Source organism: Cajanus cajan, chromosome 1 (genome assembly GCF_000230855.2).
Source record: "Cajanus cajan strain Asha chromosome 1, NIPB_CcT2T_4, whole genome shotgun sequence".
NCBI classification, from domain to species: domain Eukaryota; kingdom Viridiplantae; phylum Streptophyta; class Magnoliopsida; order Fabales; family Fabaceae; genus Cajanus; species Cajanus cajan.
The window spans coordinates 19,291,295-19,310,241 of NC_138517.1; the positions used below are offsets into that span (position 1 = coordinate 19,291,295).

Genomic DNA, 18,947 nt, shown 5'->3' on the forward strand with positions numbered 1-18,947 from the left:
GATGTTACTTGTACACTATTCTAAAAAGATAAGTTTATTCATATATATATATATATATATATATTCACTTTTTATTGTAAAAATCATATAAGTATAATATTAAAATCACTAACATAATAAAAATGAAAAATGTAATAATAATAATAATAATAAGTTTGTTAACAAGAAATAATTATTTCAAATTTCCTTCTTGTTTAACTATTACAAAAATCTTACCAAATATCAAACAATATTCTAAATGATAAAATTGAGTGTGATAATCATTTTATATCTCCTTATTTGATTATTTTGATTAATTTTGCCAAATAAAGTTATATCATTTCTAAAATAAATATTAATAAAAGATATTAAATAATATTCTAAATGATGTTTTAAGTACAATAATCGTTTTAGATCTCTTTCTTATTTGATTATTGCTAATTATTGTAAATGATTTTGTCAAAATCTCAAATAACTTTTAAAATAAATACTAATAAACATATCATTGATAATCATTTTGGATCTTCTTCATATTTAATTATTCTAAAAATCTCATTAAATATTAAACAAAATTTTAAATGATAGTTTAAGCACAAAAATTATTTTAGATTTGTTTTTCCTACTTGATTATTGTAATAAGTTCAAGTTGATCATGATAATATTTTTCATATCTCATTCTTATTTAATTGTCGAAATAAGTTTTCAAATAGAAAAAACTAAAATTAAATATATTAACTTATTAACATGTTTCTAGTCTAAAGAACCACTTAAGTTTGATTTCCTCATCCTCTTGAGGATATATAAGAGCAAAGATTCAACCTTATTGACTCAAAAGATAAAAAAAATAATAATCCTTCTCTTTTTTGAAAATAATAAAATTTATTCAATGTAATATTTAAAAATAAATTAATATATAAAAAAGAGCTAAATAATTTTTTTTTCTTAAGGAGTAAAATAAATAATTTATAGTTACACTAATTTTATATATTTAATTAAAGTGAATTATTTTTAACATTTCGTAAAATACTAGTGCCTTCCCTATGTAAATGATTTTTGAACTCAAAATAATTATGGATGACGACTTTATTTTATTTTAATTTTTGTCATCTCATTGCGAATCCTACGATAAATATTTTATATTAATTAACAAATTCAATTGCCAAAAAGATAAAATATTTAGTAATAAGGAAACCTAGAACAAGCCAAACAATAGGGTCGATTGGGGAGTGGAGCAGTAGTTGACGTATTTTCAATTGATCGTGTTTGTATAAGGAAGTGTAGAACCATGAAACTATTAGTGTGGAGTGTAAGCAAAGGAGTCTATGCTAACTTAGTTCACTCTTAAATGCAAATTTTAAAGGTCAGTAACAAATGGGGTAGCTTGATTCTTTAAATTGAACGAATTTGGTTTAAAGTTCTTAAATGTAAAACCTAGGTAATTTTGAAGATGTATTATAAAGGATAAAATTTTAGATATCACAAGTCTAAGCACATATATTACACAATGCAATACAATCAAATCACAGTGAGTTAAATTAAATTTCACAAGTTTTTACTTTATTAAATACAACATATCTTAAACTCTAATACTAAATAAATATCTTGCACTTGTAGCAACCAGCAAAGCTTTCATCCCAGATCAGAAGAGTGCAGCACCTCTGCAGTAAACTATTGCATCAATGAATTAATAAACAATATTTAACATCACAAAAAAAACTGAATTATTTTATTTCTGATGTCGCCTCTTTAAGCTACGTTCATGTTAAAGCAGTAAACATTAGAGTTAAGAGCTAGCTAATGAGTGCAGCACATTTTATTTTATTTTTATGTATGCGAAGCAATTCTTGATTTATGTAATTGCAGTAGAAGAAAACCAAGAATTTGAAAAAATAGAAGCTATAACATACCAACCTTCGAGCTAGCAGCAACACTTTGCGACATTCACCATAAGGTCCTTAACCATACATACATGTAACCAATGAATCTATTCAAGAACATGAGATAAGCATTTCTCCAAGGACGCCAAACAAGTATTGGCCCAAGTAAGCCCCAAAATCCAATGAAGTACCCTACACCCATGCTCATGTATAATGCCTCATGGAAATCAGAATCTTCACCTTTCACTGCTTCTTCTTTAGGCTTCACTGTTGTTGACCAATCTCCATCTCCAGGACAAGTTTTGTTAATTTGTTCACCACAAAGATCAACATTTCCTTCAAAACTAGAGGCATCATAGGTTTCGAAATGTCTTCCCGTTGGGATTCTTCCAGAAAGAGAGTTGTGGGACAAGTCTAGTTTGCCTAGACCATCAATTTGAGAAAGAGAAGAAGGAATTCTCCCACTGAAATGATTTCTTGACAAGTCAAGGTAATCTAGTGAACTTAAATTCCCAATCTCTGAAGGTATTTCTCCACTCAAATTGTTTCTTGCTAAGTTCAAAGAAACTAACCCAAGTAAATAGCCTATCTCTTTTGGTATTTCACCTGTTAAATTATTGCATGAGAGATCAATGCTCTTAAGATTCAATTCAGGATTTATGAACCCCTGTTCCACACCTTTCCACATCCATGTTATCTCAAACGTATAATAACCCAAACTCAAATGACCAGAAACTACATACAAACTACCATTATATACACGTAGCATAGTGTCACTTCTGTTGATGCTCTTTTCAGCCATTGCGGTAAAATTCTTTAAGTATGTTGGAATTCCTCCCGACATGTAATTTCTTGAAAGATCCAACAATTGAATATGTTTTAAATAACACAAATCAATAGGAAGATTTCCAGAGAAGTGATTTCCTCGCATGTTCAAGATTATCAATTGCTGCATACTTTCTCCTATCCATGATGGTATTGGACCAGATAACATATTTTCACCCACATCCAGCATAATTAAATTGCTACAATTCTTCAGAGTAGAAGGCAATTCACCCGTTAAGTTATTATTTCCTAAAACCAAAGCTTTCAAATTAACGAGGGTGCCCATGGACATAGGAATCTTCCCTGACAATTTATTGTTGCTTAAATCGAGAACCACTAATGACTCTACTGATTTCCAACAATTTGGGAGTTCTCCCGTTATTTGATTGCTTGACAAATCTAAAGTCATTAAGTTTGAAGTTGTGCTTTGGTAACATAAGAATGAAAAGAAATCTGAATATTTATTTTTAGAAAGAAATAGCTTTGAAGCTTGAAACATAAACGACGGAACTTTGCCCCCAATTTGATTTGAATCCATAAATATTGATGGTCTATTAAGAAGCTTCAGTGATAAATTCGGAATTTCACCTATGAGATTGTTGTGTGACATATTCAATGTTGCCATACTTTGCAATTTCCCCCAAAACCATTCTGGTGTCGAATCATTAATCGCGTTATCAGAAATATCCAGAAATGTTAAGGAGCGTTGAGTCTGGAGCCAACTTGGAAAACTTGGACCCGACTTGCAAGATCTTAGTCCCAAGTATTTTAATTGGAAAGGGGGAACCCAACTAGGAACAAATTTCAGAGACAATGAGTTCCCTGATAAGTATAAGTATTCTAATTTGGAAAAATTAGAAAGATGAGATTCATTGACTTCGCCCTCCAAATAATTTCCCTCCAAATCAAGAAACTCCAATTCAGATAGCAATCCGATGCTTTTAGGCAACACGCCAGTAATCTGGTTAGAAGATAAATGCAAACTTCGAAATGTGTGTTGGTTGCACCATGAAGAATTTTCAATGAAGCTAGAAATTTCGCCATTCAACTTGTTGTTGGGATTCATCCCAAGTCCCACATCGGTAAAATGAAGGAACATTGGCTAGTTTATAAGTGTCCACCATTCCACATAGTATGAGGCCTTTTGGGAAGGAGCCCAAAAACAAAACCGTGCGGGCTTGGGCCCAAAGCGGACAATATCATACTATGATGGTGGAACAGGTGGACTATCGGGCCCTACAAGTGGTATCAGAGCCAACGGTTCGTCTGGGTTTGATGCGGGAAGACCCTCAGTGTTGTGCCTCGCGATGGAGATTCGAACTTGGTGCCTTGTGTCGAAAGTCTTCCTGATATTGTGGTGTTCAGGCGGCGTGTCCCGTAGAGTTAATGGCGGTACAAGATGGTGACGGATTATCGCTTGAGGGGAGGAGATCACGAGACATGTGGTCCTTGGTCTGAGGGGAGGTTTGTTGGGATTCATCCCAAGTCCCACATCGGTAAAATGAAGGAACATTGGCTAGTTTATAAGTGTCCACCATTCCACATAGTATGAGGCCTTTTGGGAAGGAGCCCAAAAACAAAACCGTGCGGGCTTGGGCCCAAAGCGGACAATATCATACTATGATGGTGGAACAGGTGGACTATCGGGCCCTACAAGCTCTTGTTGCGGAAACGTCTAGCAAATTTTAAACCAAAAGCAAAACAAGAAAGAAAGAACACCAAGAATTTAACGAGGTTCAGCCAATTATGCCTACTTCCTCGGACACTACCAAATATATTTCACTAAGAAATATTACAATAGAGAGAGAAGAGAAAACTACAAGCCTTAGAAGTTACAAATGAACTTGTAGTTGGGATGATTTCAAAGTGAAGGGAAGGGTTTCTATATATAGAACCTAAGGCACTACACATTCCCAAACCTATCCAATGTGGGACTAATTTGGCCACATCAAAAAAAACTTATTCGATGTGGGACTAAATTTGCCACACATAAATTTGCCACACCATATTCAACAAATCTCCACCTTGGCAAATTTCATATTTTCAAATCTCTCATCTTTGATAGTGTCTACCAATGCAGTCTTCAAATTTTGATAATATTAATCAAGTCCAAACAGTGTTGGAACTTGATTGAATCTACTACCTTTGTCAATATATCAGCTGGATTCTCTGTGGTCCTTATCTTCTGGATAGCCACTCCACCTTCTTCGATAATCTCTCTTATGAAGTGGTAACGAACATCAATATGCTTCGTCCTTGCATGGTAAGTTTGATTCTTTGCCAACATGATTGCACTTTGACTATCACAATGCACCTTCACATGCTTTTGTAGAATTCCTAATTCACCAAGCAACCCTTGAAGCCAAATTGCTTCCTTCACAGCCTCTGTCAAAGCCATATACTCTGCCTCTGTTGTAGACAAAGCTACAGTTGACTGTAAAGTAGACCTCCAACATACCGGTGCTTTTGCCAAAGTAAAAACATAGCCAGTAGTTGATCGACGATTATCCAGATCTCCAGCATAGTTGGAATCACAATATCCAACCACATTTTGACCATCTTGTTCCTGCTGAAATACCAAACCAACATCTACAGTGTTCAGAATGTACCGTAGAATCCATTTCACAGCTTGCCAATGCTCTTTTCCTGGATTATGCATGTACCTGCTCACAACCCCTACTGCATAAGAAATGTCAGGCCTTGTACACACCATAGCATACATTAAGCTTCCAACAGCGCTAGCATATGGAACTTTAGACATGTAGGCTTTCTCTGCTGCATCTCTTGGAGATAAATTTGCACTGAGTTTAAAATGAGAAGCAAGTGGTGTACTAACAGGTTTGGATTCATCAGATATGCCAAAACGTTTTAGTACCCTTTTCAAATACTCTTTCTGAGTTAAACAAAGTCTTCCCAATTTTCTGTCTCTACTTATCTCCATGCCAAGAATCTTCTTTGCTTCACCAAGATCCTTCATTTCAAATTCACCATTTAATTGAGTTTTTAACTTCTCAATTTCCTCTTTGTTCTTGGAAGCAATCAACATATCATCAACATAAAGAAGAAGATATATAAAAGATCCATCATGCAGCTTGCGCAAATACACACAGTGATCGTACTTGCTCCTTGTGTACTTTTGCCTCAACATAAACTTGTCAAATCGTTTGTACCATTGTCTTGGTGATTGCTTCAATCCGTACAACGATTTTTCAAGTTTACAAAACATATTTTCTTTTCCAGCAACCTTGAACCCTTCAGGCTGAGTCATATAGATTTCCTCCTCCAAGTCTCCATGTAAAAATGCCGTCTTTACATCCATTTGAACCAGTTCCATATCCAATTGTGCCACCAAAGCCAACAGAACACGGATGGAAGAGTGTTTTACAACTGGAGAAAACACCTCATTGTAGTCAATTCCTTCCTTCTGAGCATAACCTTTGGCTACTAACCTTGCTTTGTAGCGCACTTCTGACTTGTCAGGAAATCCATCTTTCTTTGCATATACCCATTTGCACCCAATTGCTTTCTTTCCCTTTGGAAGATTTGCTAACTTCCAAGTCTGGTTCCTTCTAAGGGACTCCATTTCTTCGAACATGGCACTTCTCCACTTATCTTCTTCTGAACCTTTGACTGCTTCAATATAAGTGGTAGGAATATCATCACTTGCAACTGGAGATGCATAGGACACCATATCAACATAACGAGCAGGCATTATGGTTGTCCTCTTTGGCTTTCTTAATGCAATTGATTCAAGTTGCTGTGGAGGTTCTTGGATATGAACCTCTTCTTCATCTGACTCCTCATCTACCATAGGAGTTTTTTCTTCATCATTTGCTGGAAAAACAATCTTCCTTTCAAACTCCACCTGTTTTGGAGTACCATTCTTCTTTTGTTCTGTTGTCACCTTTCCCAACATGGTAGATTCATCAAAGGTGACATCCCTGCTAATGATTGTCTTCTTGGTCTCTAGGCACCAAAGACGATATCCTTTTACACCAGATGCAATCCCCATGAAAATTGCTTTCTTTGCACGAGGATCCGATTTTGACTCCTTAACATGATAATAAGCAGTGCAGCCAAATACATGTAAGGAATCATAATCTGTAGCAGGTTTTCCGAACCATTTCTCTAGTGGTGTTTTGCCACCAATTGCACTTGATGGTAGGCGATTGATAAGATGACTCGCATATACAACAGCTTCAGCCCAAAACTGTTTGCCCAATCCAGCATTGGACAACATACACCGAACTTTCTCCAGCAATGTTCGATTCATGCGTTCTGCCACTCCATTTTGTTGTGGTGTGTGCTTGACTGTGAAGTGTCTGACAATGCCGCTTTCTTCGCAAGCCTTCTTAAATGGATCACTCGTGTACTCCCCACCATTGTCTGTTCGAAAATGCTTGATCTTTCGCCCAGTTTGGGTTTCCATCCTCTTTTTCCATTTAAGGAAAATTCCAAGCACCTCATCCTTAGTCTTTATTGCATACACCCAAATTCTCCGGGAAAAATCATCAACAAAGGTGACATAGTAGTGGTTTCCTGCCAATGATGCTGTTTTTGAAGGTCCCCACACATCAGAATGAACATAATCCAAAATACCTTTAGTATCATGGATAGCTGTTCCAAATTTCACCCTTGTCTTCTTCCCTTTGACACAATGCTCACAAAAGTCCAATTTGCAAGCCTGAATATTTTTCAACAATCCTTGTTTCATGAGTAAATTCAAGGATCTTTCACCAGCGTGTCCCAGCCGCATATGCCATAACTTGGCCGACTCCAACTCCTTCTCGTCACTGGATGCCACTGCTGCAGTTCCAATAATAGTAGTACCTTGGTAATAGTACAACCTATTATTTTTCCGAACTCCTTTCATTACCACCAGAGCTCCAGAGATTATCTTCATTACTCCACCTTCTGCGTGCACCATGAAACCCTTCTCTTCTAAGGCTCCCACAGAAATGAGATTTCTTGATAAACTCGGGACAAAACGAACATCCTTCAAAGTTCTGATTGCTCCATCACGATTCTTCAATCGAATAGAACCAATCCCATGTGTGGTAAGAGGAACATCATTTGCTGTATAAACAACTCCTTCTTCTAGTTCTCTGAAATCATAGAACCATTCTCGATTAGGACACATATGATTGCTGCATCCCGAATCAAGAATCCAAGCACTAGAAGAGCTGGTTGAACCAGAAACAGCAAGTGAATAATCTGAGTCATCAACATACTCAGCTACATTTGAATCTGCAACAGTCTTAGATTGACCTTTGTTTTTTAGTTTAGGACAATCTTTCTTCCAATGCCCCTTTTCTCGACAAAAGGCACACTCATCTTTCCCAACTTTAGCCTTCGACTTCGATCGCTTCTTCTTTCCTTTCGCCTGGATCACCGGACGTCCTCTTGCAACCAAAGCTTCATTAGCCTTCTCTGAGCTATCTTTTTTGTCTTTTCTCCTCAGTTCATAGCTGTATAGGGCTCCACAAACTTCATTTAGAGACACAGCAACCTTCCCATGGAGTAGAGTTGTTTCCAGAAACTCAAACTCTTCAGGAAGTGATCCCAACAACATTAGGGCAAGATCCTCATCTTCAAAAGTCACGTCCAGGTTTAACAAATCAGCAACAAGCTGATTAAAACTAGTGATGTGATCATTCATTGTGGCACCAGGAATGTAAGTGAACCGAAACAGCCTTTTCTTCATGTGAAGTTTATTCTGACTGCTTTTCTTCAAGAACTTTTCCTCCAACTCCGTCATCAACTTACTAGCAGAGGTCTCTTTGCAGAATGCATACTTCTGCTCTCTTGATAAGCATGACCTTATTGTACCACATGCCAATCGATTGAGGGTCTTCCAATCTTCCTCTCCCATACTTTCTGGTTTCTTTCCTTCAATTGTAATGTCTAGACCTTGCTGAAAAAGAGCATCTAGAACCTCACTTTTCCACATGCCGAAATGACCGCTGCCATCGAAAATCTCTACCATCAACCTTGGATTCCCACCAACAGCTCTTTGCAAAATGCTTGAAGAAGCATTCAAAGTTGATGATGTAATTCTAAGTGGATTTTCTTCGTTTGCCATCTCAGCTCAATTTGAACAGAGGTTTAAAATTTGCTAAATGTCAAATAATAAAAAATCCAGGATTAAGGAAAAATTTTCTGATGTGCCGACTATAGAATACCTACAGCGCACAGAGCATAGTGTTTTTTCCTTAAAATAACCTGGCTCTGATACCAATTGTTGCGGAAACGTCTAGCAAATTTTAAACCAAAAGCAAAACAAGAAAGAAAGAACACCAAGAATTTAACGAGGTTCAGCCAATTATGCCTACTTCCTCGGACACTACCAAATATATTTCACTAAGAAATATTACAATAGAGAGAGAAGAGAAAACTACAAGCCTTAGAAGTTACAAATGAACTTGTAGTTGGGATGATTTCAAAGTGAAGGGAAGGGTTTCTATATATAGAACCTAAGGCACTACACATTCCCAAACCTATCCAATGTGGGACTAATTTGGCCACATCAAAAAAAACTTATTCGATGTGGGACTAAATTTGCCACACATAAATTTGCCACACCATATTCAACACTTGTTATTAGCGAGGTCTAATATCTGTAATCTGCACATGTTCCCAAAGAAAGAAGGAATCTTGCCTTGCAATTTATTACCAGAGAGGTCAAGAGTTTCAAGAGAGTTCATCACTTTCCCAAATCCATCATGGATGGGACCTTCTAACATGTTATAAGAAAGGTAAAGGGAACGAAGATTGGTGGTGGAGTTAAAGAGCCCGTAGAATATAGTTGATGATTTCAACAAATTGGAGGATAGATCAAGGGAGAGAAGGGAAGATGAAGAATTCATAATGGAAGTTGATGACATAATGAAACTTCTATCCATAAGACTACAATCTTGCAAATTAAGATTTTGAAGTTTTGAGCCGAAGTTGAAACTACCTTGAAAGACTAATGATGTCATATTATTATAAGAAAGGTCAAGGATCACAAGAGAAGGAAAGCTTGGAAAGAAAGAAGATGAGAAAACAATGTTATTATTTAAAAGATAAAGCTCCTGAAGATTAAGGCTAATGTTTAACAACAGTTGAAATGATGAGGATGTCAGCATATTAGAAGAAAGATCAAGGATGGCAAGAGAAGAGGAAAAGTTGGAACCTGAATAAAACAGAGATTGAAGATCAGTATCTAAAAGAGAACAATGAACCAGCCTCAACTCTCTTAAGTTTGGAAAAAGCTTGTTGATCATTTGTAACGAATGATGAGAGGAGCCAAGATTATGAATATAATCCAAGCGAAGAATTGTTAGGGAATAGAGATTAGAGAACCATTCAACATCCTTAGATTTGACATCAAAATTTCCAGTAAGTCCAAGAGTGTGTAAGAAAGGAAGATTCCCAACCTGGAAAGGGAGTGCTCCAGAAAATGAATTTCCTGAAAGATCAAGATACCTCAACTGTGAGATATTTCCAAGTTGATAAGGGATTTCTCCATTGAGATCATTATTGCTTAGATCCAGATGCTGTAAATATGTTAGGTTTCCAAGCTGAGAAGGGAGTTCCCCATAGAGAAAATAATTGTGACTTAGATCCAGATACTGTAAATATGTTAGGTTTCCAAGTTGAGAAGGGAGTTCCCCACTGAGAAAATTGTTGCATAGATCCAGATACTGTAAATGTGTAAGCTTTCCAAGCTCACATGGAATGCTCCCGCCAAACAAAGAGTATGAGAGATTGAGATATGTTAAGTTGGTGAAGGAGCCAATGAGTTCTTCTGGGATGTAACTCCGTCGAAAATAATTATTGCTGAGATCCAAATGTTGAATATTATGCAAGTCAATCAATGAAGTGAGATTAATTGAACCTTGCAAATATTGTGCACCTGCATACCAATAATCACCATGAATATCGAGTAACTGTATGTGACCAGTTTCATTGTGGCATTGTATGCCTCTCCATTTACAACAATCTGTATTGTTGTCACCGTCCCTCCATGTAGACAAGATGCCATAATCATCAAAGAGACTTTGTTTAAAGTTGAGGAGTGCTTGTCTCTCACTCTCTATGCACTTTATTTCTGCACTAAGAATAGATCCTGCAGCATTCGATAAAAGCAGCACAAGTGCATAAAATAGTTTCACAAAACAACTACTCATTATTTTTTTGCTCATATGAAATAAATGGAATCAGCTTTATCTCTTAATTGTGAGGTATGAAAGATTGAGCCAATACAAGATTTATATAGCGCAGATAGTATAGCTAAATAACAAAGCAATAGGAAGTTTCAAAACATTATATTTAAAATTACACTTTAGTTTTTTGTGCTTATTGTTACGAAAATCAAGATAAAACTAAAAACAGTAATATATAAGCAAGAGATTGAAAAGATAGATATAAGGGAGAGATTGAGAAGTGTCTTCTTTCCTACAATGTTATAACTTTTTTTTAATGTAAAGAAATAAAGACAAGAAAAGAAAAAAAAAATAATCCATTTATAGAAATAAATTACCTTTACAAATATTTTAATATTAAAATAAAATATAAATAATAATAATAATAATAGATATTCAATATTAAATACTCATAACAGTTAATGTTCTAACATAAATTTATACTTGTGATTTGATTTAATTTTTCTTTAAAAAAGTCATGGATTTTAAAAGATGTTATATGATCTCATCATTCTTCGTGAAACAAAAAATATGATTTATACTCAAATCATTTTTAAATGATTAAATGTTTGTGAAATTAATATTATTTTGTATACTGATCATATGTTCATTAATTGGATTCTACTTCTTGTACTTGCAACTTGCTACTACTAAAATTTCAGGAGATACAAAAAAAAATGATGTTGAAAGGGGTAATTTGTAATTTTATCAAAAAGCATATATAATTAACATGCTTTATTTTTATGTTATCAAAGACTTTTTTTGCAGATTTTTTTTTTCAAATAATAGTTTTTTTTAAGAAAAATTACCTAAAAACATCGATTACACATTAGTTACCCAAATTGTTTACTGTTCACACTCAGAATTCGGTTCCCGATTTATTTATTTATTTTTGCATTTTAGTTTCTGAGGAAGAGGAAAACTGGATTCAGAACGGACCTTTCTGCAATCAGAACGGCCTGTTCCAGATAAAAATAATACACATGACAAATGGATCAGAATGGGCCATTCCAAGCAGAATGGCCCGTTTCAATTGTATAATTGACACATTCCTGAGCCCAAAAAGAAAAAAAAAATTTAAACACTACTCATAATTCGGTTTCCCGGGAACCAAATTCAGAGTGTGAACAATAAAGAGGTCTATTTGAGTAAATAATATGTAATAGATGTTTTTTTTTGTAATTTTTTAAAAAAATATTATTTGAGAAAAAAAAATCTTTTTTGTAATGTCACTAAATAGCACATGAACTGCAGATTAAAGTACTTTTGTTTCACACTTACTTTTCTAATGACACAGGCTGTTTTACACTAATAGTGTGTTTGGATGAGGAATTTAAATGGAGTAATTCATTTATTTAAAGAATTTTAAATTCTTTGAGGTGAAATACCTTGTTTGGATGAGGAATTTATAAGGAATTTGAAATTCAAGCATTTGTGAAATTCCTTGAAATAGTAGAATTTCAAATTCTCCAGAAAGAGAGAATTTGAAATTCCTCATATTTTTTTCTTCTTATTTCACTTATATATTTTATCTTATCTTTTATCTCTTCATGTTTTTAATTATTCAATATTAAAAAATATTTTAAAAATTATTAAATATTATCTAATATTAATTTTTAAAATTATTAAATATTTAAAAATTAGCTAATATTTATTTTTATAAAATTTTAATTTAAAAATCTCAAATAAAAATATTTTTAAAATTAATTTTATCATGATGGAATCAATTTATCATATTCAACCTAACAATTTAAAATTTGAAAATTTTGAATTGACTTATCCAAACAAAATATTTTAAGAATGATAGAAATTGAAATCAAAGTAATTCAAATATTAAGAATTTAAAATTTCTCATCCAAACACACCATAAAGGCTTTTTTGTTACAATTTGTACACTAAGGAAAGTCTGTAGAATTAAAACCAAAAAAATACCATGTGTACCGGGAGGACCCTATCGGTCACGTGAACCAACACGTGTCGTCCCATCAGACACCCACGCGGTGTTATGCCCAAAAGTCTTGACACCATCATCGGCTCGGGCTATAACCGAAGGCCGAAGTGAGCCTCATAATACAATCGGCTCGGCTTGAGACCGATACGAATAGAACCGTAGACATCTTTGCAGGCCATGGACCGGCTCGGACAAGCCACGAACAGGCAGTTCAGCACAGCAAACTAGTAACGGCACGGTCTAAGGCCGAGCCGAATGAAGAGGCAACAATTAGAGCCCTCATCGTGGTTAATAAGGATAAGTGCGTGATTAAGGTATAATTAGCCTATTAGCATCGTATTACCTAATTTGGTAAATTTCAGGAGAGGCCCACTACTGACAAGGCCCATCACTGGTAGTATAAATAGGTTACTTTTGTCAAGGTATGTCACTGTTCATTAATTATCCTAGAATATCGTGCTTATCCTGACTTGAGCGTTGGAGTGCCTTTTGCAGGTACCTCCCCCTCGCGCAGAAGAGTTCACTTGAAGACCCTCGTTCGGCCCTTTCCCACTGAAGAGTACGAGTGTGCCCTTAGACAGGTACATTTTGGCGCCCACTGTGGGGCCGAACCGATAGCTTTTGAAGAAAACCCACCCAGCACTGTTCGGACGTCATGGTGAAGACAAGGAAAACTAACGTTGAACATCAATCCGAAGAAGAGCACCAGTCGGGGGCCGAGACGGTGGAGGAGACAAACCTGACCGATATGGTGCGCCAAATGAAGGAAGAAATGGCCGCCATGAAACAACAGCGAGACAGAGATGCTGCCGAGATGGCTGTGTTGAGAGAGGAGAACATTGCCCTCAAAAATCAATACCGGGATCCCACATGGAAACCCTCTGAAACGACGCACACCCAGGGGTCGTTCCATTCACTTGGTCATCACACCTCTACCCCCCATACTTCTGTGGCTGCTCTGGCTGTCCATGCTTCAGCCAGTCGGCCGATACTGCCGATACTGGCCGGGGCACACCGGCACCCCTTTACCCCAAACATCATGCAGACCGCGCTCCTTGATCATTGGAAGTCCTTACCTCTCGACAAGTACGACGGGACCACCGATCCCGATGAACACGTAGATGTGTTCTTGACTCAAGTCACGCTGAGCACAACCGATGATGCCGCCCTGTGCCGAATTTTCCCAACATCGTTAAAAGGACGAGCTCTGAGTTGGTTCACTCGGCTTTCGGCCAACTCGATTGATTCGTTCAGTACGTTGGCTTCCCAATTCACAATTCAATTCGCTACCAGTCGGCCTCACCAATTGACCTCGTTGGCACTAGTAAGCATTCATCAGGAGAAGAAGGAATCCCTTCGGACATTCATGAGCCGATTCAACAAAGCGGCGCTCGAAATTCGAGACTTAAACCTTACTGTAGCTCTACACCACCTTACCACTGCCTTGAAGCCAGGGCCTTTTGCCAACAGCATTTGTAAGAAACCCCCTACAGACATGGATGATTTGCGTAGGCGAGCCGACAAGTACATGCAGATGGAGGAATTGGCCGAATTCCGGAATCAAGCTCGAGTAGAAGTGTCAGCAAAACCTGACAAGCTGGCCGATTCGAGTTTTCGGGGTCGACCGAAAGAGTTGGTTCCCCGCGAGAAGCCTCCTCGGGGGACCAAGGTACTCACAATACACGCCCCTCAATACAAGCAGATTCGTCGTACTAGAGCAAGCGCTTGCCTCAGACGTGTTGGCAGTCCCGAAACGAGCTTCGACCCCTCCCAGGGCCGACACAACAAAATCTTGCAGGTACCATCGCAATCGGGGGCATTCGACAGAAGAATGCGCGGCTTTAAAAGACAAAATCGAAGACCTAATCAAGCAGGGGCAACTGCATGGCTTCATAGACCGTTCAAACTCGTCCCGACACACCGATCGGTCTCGGCGGCATGATCAGCCTGAACAAAGAACAAGAACACACTCATACAGAGAGCGTAGCCGATCAAGAGACAGGAGAGAAGACGAGCCTTCGGCACAGCCTCGGTGAGTCATCAACACCATAGCCGGTGGATTCGCTGGCGGAGGTTCGTCCTCTTCGGCCCAGAGGAGACACCTTTGAGCCGTTCAGCACGTAAATGCAGTAGAAAACGTCTGCCGTCGCCTCCCCACTATCACCTTCACCGAGGCCGATTTCAAGGGTATTGACCCCGATCAGGATGATCCCATGGTAATCAGCGTTGAGATTCACAACTGTATTGTACGTAAGACGTTGATCGATCAAGGAAGTTTAGCCGATATCCTGTATTGGAACACATTCAAACAGCTGGGTATTCCGGAATCCAAGCTAATTCCTTATGATGAACCCCTGGTTGGGTTCTCAGGTGAGCGGGTCAAAACAAAAGGATATATCAAGTTGTCAACTCGGTTCGGATTCGAAGGAGCAGAATACCGTGACATCTCAGTTAAGTATGTGGTAGTTCACGCTAGCACATCTTATAACATTCTGCTCGGCCGTCCATCATTGAATCGGCTTGGGGAAGTTGTGTTTACTCCTCACTTAGCCATGAAGTTCCCATCCGATTCCGGGCGGGTGATAACTATCCACGCCGATCAGAAAACCGCACGAGAATGTTACTTTGCTAGCCTGCGGTTACCAGAAACGAACAAAGAAGTAACGGAGAAGCCGAAGCAAGTCCACTCGGTGTCACAGCAATCGTCACTGGACCTTGACCCTCGAATTGATCAGGATGAGAGAGTCGAGCCCATTGAGGACAAGCAACCTCTCAGGGTGGGGATCTCGAATTCCCAGGTCACCTATCTAGGGACCACCCTTTCTGAACTGGAAAGGAATGTTATTGCACAGGTAGTTCTCGACAACAAAGACTTGTTTGCATGGCACCCTTCCGACATGCCGGGTATTGACCCGGAATTCCTTTGCCACAAGCTTTCAATCAGCAGAGAGGCAAGGCCGATTGCCCAGCGGCGTCGGAAGGCTGGGGAAGAAAGAAAGGCAGCGATCGAAGCTGAAGTCGCTAAATTGCTAGATGCTCGGTTCATCCGAGAAGTACACTATACGACATGGCTGGCCAACGTTGTCATGGTACGAAAGCCGAGCGGGAAGTGGCGGATGTGTACCGATTACACAAATTTGAACAAAGTCTGCCCGAAAGACGCCTACCCATTGCCGGATATTGACCGACTTGTTGATGGAGCATCAGGTCACAAATTCTTGTCCTTTTTGGATGCATACTCGGGATACAACCAGATCCGAATGCACCCCCAAGATGAAGAAAAGACGGCTTTCATCACTGAAATGGCCAACTACTGCTATCGGGTCATGCCGTTCGGGCTGAAAAACGCCGGAGCAACCTATCAGCGATTGATGAACAAAATTTTTCATAATCAGATTGGTCAGAGTATGGAAGTATATGTTGATGACATGGTGGTAAAGTCAAGCGACATTTCCACGCATGTGCATAACCTGTCCGACGTATTCCACTCGCTTCGGCAGCATCAAATGAGACAATCCCGAAAAATGTGTGTTCGGGGTCTCGGGTGGAAAGTTTTTGGGGTTCATGCTGTCCAACCGAGGCATTGAAGCGAATCCTGACAAGTGCCAGGCCGTTTTGGATATGAAAAGCCCCGGCACTTTAAAGGAAGTTCAAAAGCTAGCGGGCCGGCTCACTTCACTATCTCGGTTCCTCCCTCGTCTGGCCGAAATAGCTCAGCCCATACTATTGTTACTCAAAAAAGCAGAATGGTTCAGCTGGACCCAAGAATGCGAAGAGTCCTTCCAGCAATTCAAGAAGCGCCTTAGTGCACCTCCTGTACTCACCAAACCAGCCAGTGATCTGGATGTGGTCGTTTATCTGGCTGTTTCAAACCATTCTGTGAGTGCCGTCCTGGTACAAGAAAACTAGGGTCATCAACAACCTGTGTACTTTATCAGTCGGACGCTACAAGATGCCGAGCGGCGTTATCAGCTACTAGAAAAGGTGGCCTTAGGGCTCATCTATGCTGCTCGGCGTTTAAGACAATACTTCCAAAGCCACCGGATAGTCGTCCGAACTGACTGCCCAGTTGCAAAGGTCCTCCGAAAGCCGGAGATCGCTGGCCGGATGATGGCATGGTCGGTCGAACTTTCGGAATTTGACATATCCTTCGAGCCAAGAGGACCGATCAAGTCACAACATTTGGCTGATTTTGTTAGTGAGCTCACTCCCCCGGGACGTTTTGAAGACGAGCCGTGGATCATGCATGTTGATGGGTCCTCTAATGCCCAAGGCAGTGGCGCCGGCATAATCCTTGCTAGCCCCTCAGGCATCACAGTGGAACAATCCCTTCGGTTCGGCTTCCGCGCATCCAACAATCAGGCGGAATATGAAGCCTTGATAGCCGGAATGAGACTAGCAACCGAGATGGGCGTCAAGAAGATCATCTGCTGGACCGACTCGAAAATCGTAGCCGAACAAGTCAATGACAATTTTCAGGTCAAAGACTCCAATCTGTTGCAATATTACCACCTCTTCCAAAGACTCAAGGACGATTTCACTGAGGTGCGCATACAACATGTCTTGCGTAGCAACAATGAACGAGCCGATCAGCTAGCTCGGCTCGCCAGCAACCGAAAGCCAGGACAGTTGCGAACCACTATTCACCTCGAGATTCCTTCTCCTAGTGTGGCAGGAGAATGCATGGCAACCGATGCTGAGACACCAACCTGGATAACAGCCATTCGGAATTTTATTGTCCGAGGAGATTTACCAACTGACCCGATGGAAGCCAAAAAATTATGAACGCAAGCGGCCCGGTATTCAGTAGTAGCCAATGAGCTTTATCGGCGAGGATTTTCCACCCTGCTGCTCAAATGCATCGATACCCTCCAGGCTGATTACGTTTTGCGAGAAATACATGAGGGTATATGTGGTTCTCATTCGGGCGGGCGAACAATGGCGGCTAAAGTTTTGCGGGCCGGTTACTATTGGCCGACTTTGAAGGAAGATTGCGCCAATTTCGTTAAAAAATGTGTGCAATGTCAAAAGCACGGGAACCTCATTCACGCGTCGGCAGCCGAGTTACACTGTGTCAGCTCCCCCTAGCCTTTCTCCTTGTGGGGCATCGATGTGTTGGGACCCTTCCCCATGGCAAAAGGGCAAGTAAAATTCCTTGTGGTTGCAGTAGATTATTTTACAAAGTGGATAGAAGCCGAACCGCTCGCCTGCATCTCCGCAACCAATGTCCAGAAGTTCGTTTGGAAAAGTCTGGTTACCCGTTTCGGCATCCCGTACACCATCGTTTCGGACAATGGCCTCCAATTCACTGATAAGAAGTTCAATACCTTCCTTGAAAATCTTGGTATTCGGCATCGGTTCACATCCGTCGAGCACCCCCAATCAAACGAGCAGGCCGAAGCAGCAAATAAGGTCATTTTGACTAAGCTCAAAAAGCGTCTCGGCGCGGCAAAAAGGGCATGGGCCGAAGAGTTACCAGAGGTCCTTTGGGCGTATCGATGTCCACCACAATCAGCAACAAAAGAAACACCCTTTCGCCTGACATACGGCGCGGACGCCATGATCCCAGTTGAAGTAGGAGAACCATCATTCCGAAGACAGCACTTCCATGAGGAGTCTAACAATGCTTCGCTCCGAGCCGAGCTTGATGTCCTTGATGAAACACGAGAAAAAGCACAGATTGTGGCCGAGGCATGCAAACAACGCATGACACGCCGTTTCAATTCAAACGTCAAGCCGAGAACATTTCACGAAGGCAATCTTGTATGGAGAGCAACCGGGTCAGCCAGACGCAACTCTTCAGAAGGAAAGCTATCAGCCAACTGGGATGGCTCTTTCCGGATACGGCATGTCCTCAACAATGGCGCGTACAAGTTAGAAGAACTGTCCGACAAGGTCGTTCCTCGGACATGGAATTCTACTCATTTGAAGACATATTACAGTTGAATCGACCTCATGTATTTACATTTCAACTATGTGTAATGATGCACTCTTTTCCTTGAACCGGTCTTTTCTCCTCTTAAAAAATCGTGAAAAGAGGTTTTGGCCGGCAAGGTTTTTAATGAGGCATCCAATCAATAACAACACAGTTCAATTATCTTTGACTTGCTTTGCATTTTTACCTTTAAA

The 18,947-nt window shown here is 39.4% G+C and overlaps 3 protein-coding genes across 6 annotated transcripts; 1 reads left to right on the forward strand and 2 right to left on the reverse strand.

The window, feature by feature from the left end:
* Positions 1 to 1,429: 1,429 nt before the first annotated feature.
* On the reverse strand, positions 1,430 to 4,323 carry LOC109817833 (receptor-like protein EIX1). 4 transcript variants are annotated; one of them, XM_083076279.1, is made up of 2 exons: positions 1,891 to 4,323; positions 1,430 to 1,637 (listed from the first exon to the last, which is right to left on the reverse strand). In XM_083076279.1, the coding sequence occupies exon 1, from the start codon at positions 3,778 to 3,780 to the stop codon at positions 1,921 to 1,923; it is 1,860 nt and encodes a 619-aa protein (XP_082932405.1). In that variant the 5' UTR covers positions 3,781 to 4,323; the 3' UTR covers positions 1,430 to 1,637; positions 1,891 to 1,920. The 4 variants fall into 4 exon arrangements, with proteins under 4 accessions (XP_082932405.1, XP_082932402.1, XP_082932398.1 ...); XM_083076276.1 differs by having other exon boundaries at positions 1,887 to 4,323; XM_083076272.1 differs by having other exon boundaries at positions 1,430 to 1,647; positions 1,891 to 4,195.
* Positions 4,324 to 9,268: 4,945 nt separating this feature from the next.
* Positions 9,269 to 13,405, reverse strand: LOC145951782 (uncharacterized). The gene is made up of 2 exons (XM_083063824.1): positions 13,318 to 13,405; positions 9,269 to 10,791 (listed from the first exon to the last, which is right to left on the reverse strand). Exons 1-2 carry the CDS (start codon positions 13,403 to 13,405, stop codon positions 9,269 to 9,271), a joined length of 1,611 nt encoding a protein of 536 aa, XP_082919950.1.
* Positions 13,406 to 16,439: 3,034 nt separating this feature from the next.
* On the forward strand, positions 16,440 to 17,603 carry LOC145951802 (uncharacterized). The gene is made up of 2 exons (XM_083063886.1): positions 16,440 to 16,712; positions 16,791 to 17,603. The coding sequence occupies exons 1-2, from the start codon at positions 16,440 to 16,442 to the stop codon at positions 17,601 to 17,603; spliced, it is 1,086 nt and encodes a 361-aa protein (XP_082920012.1).
* Positions 17,604 to 18,947: the final 1,344 nt, after the last annotated feature.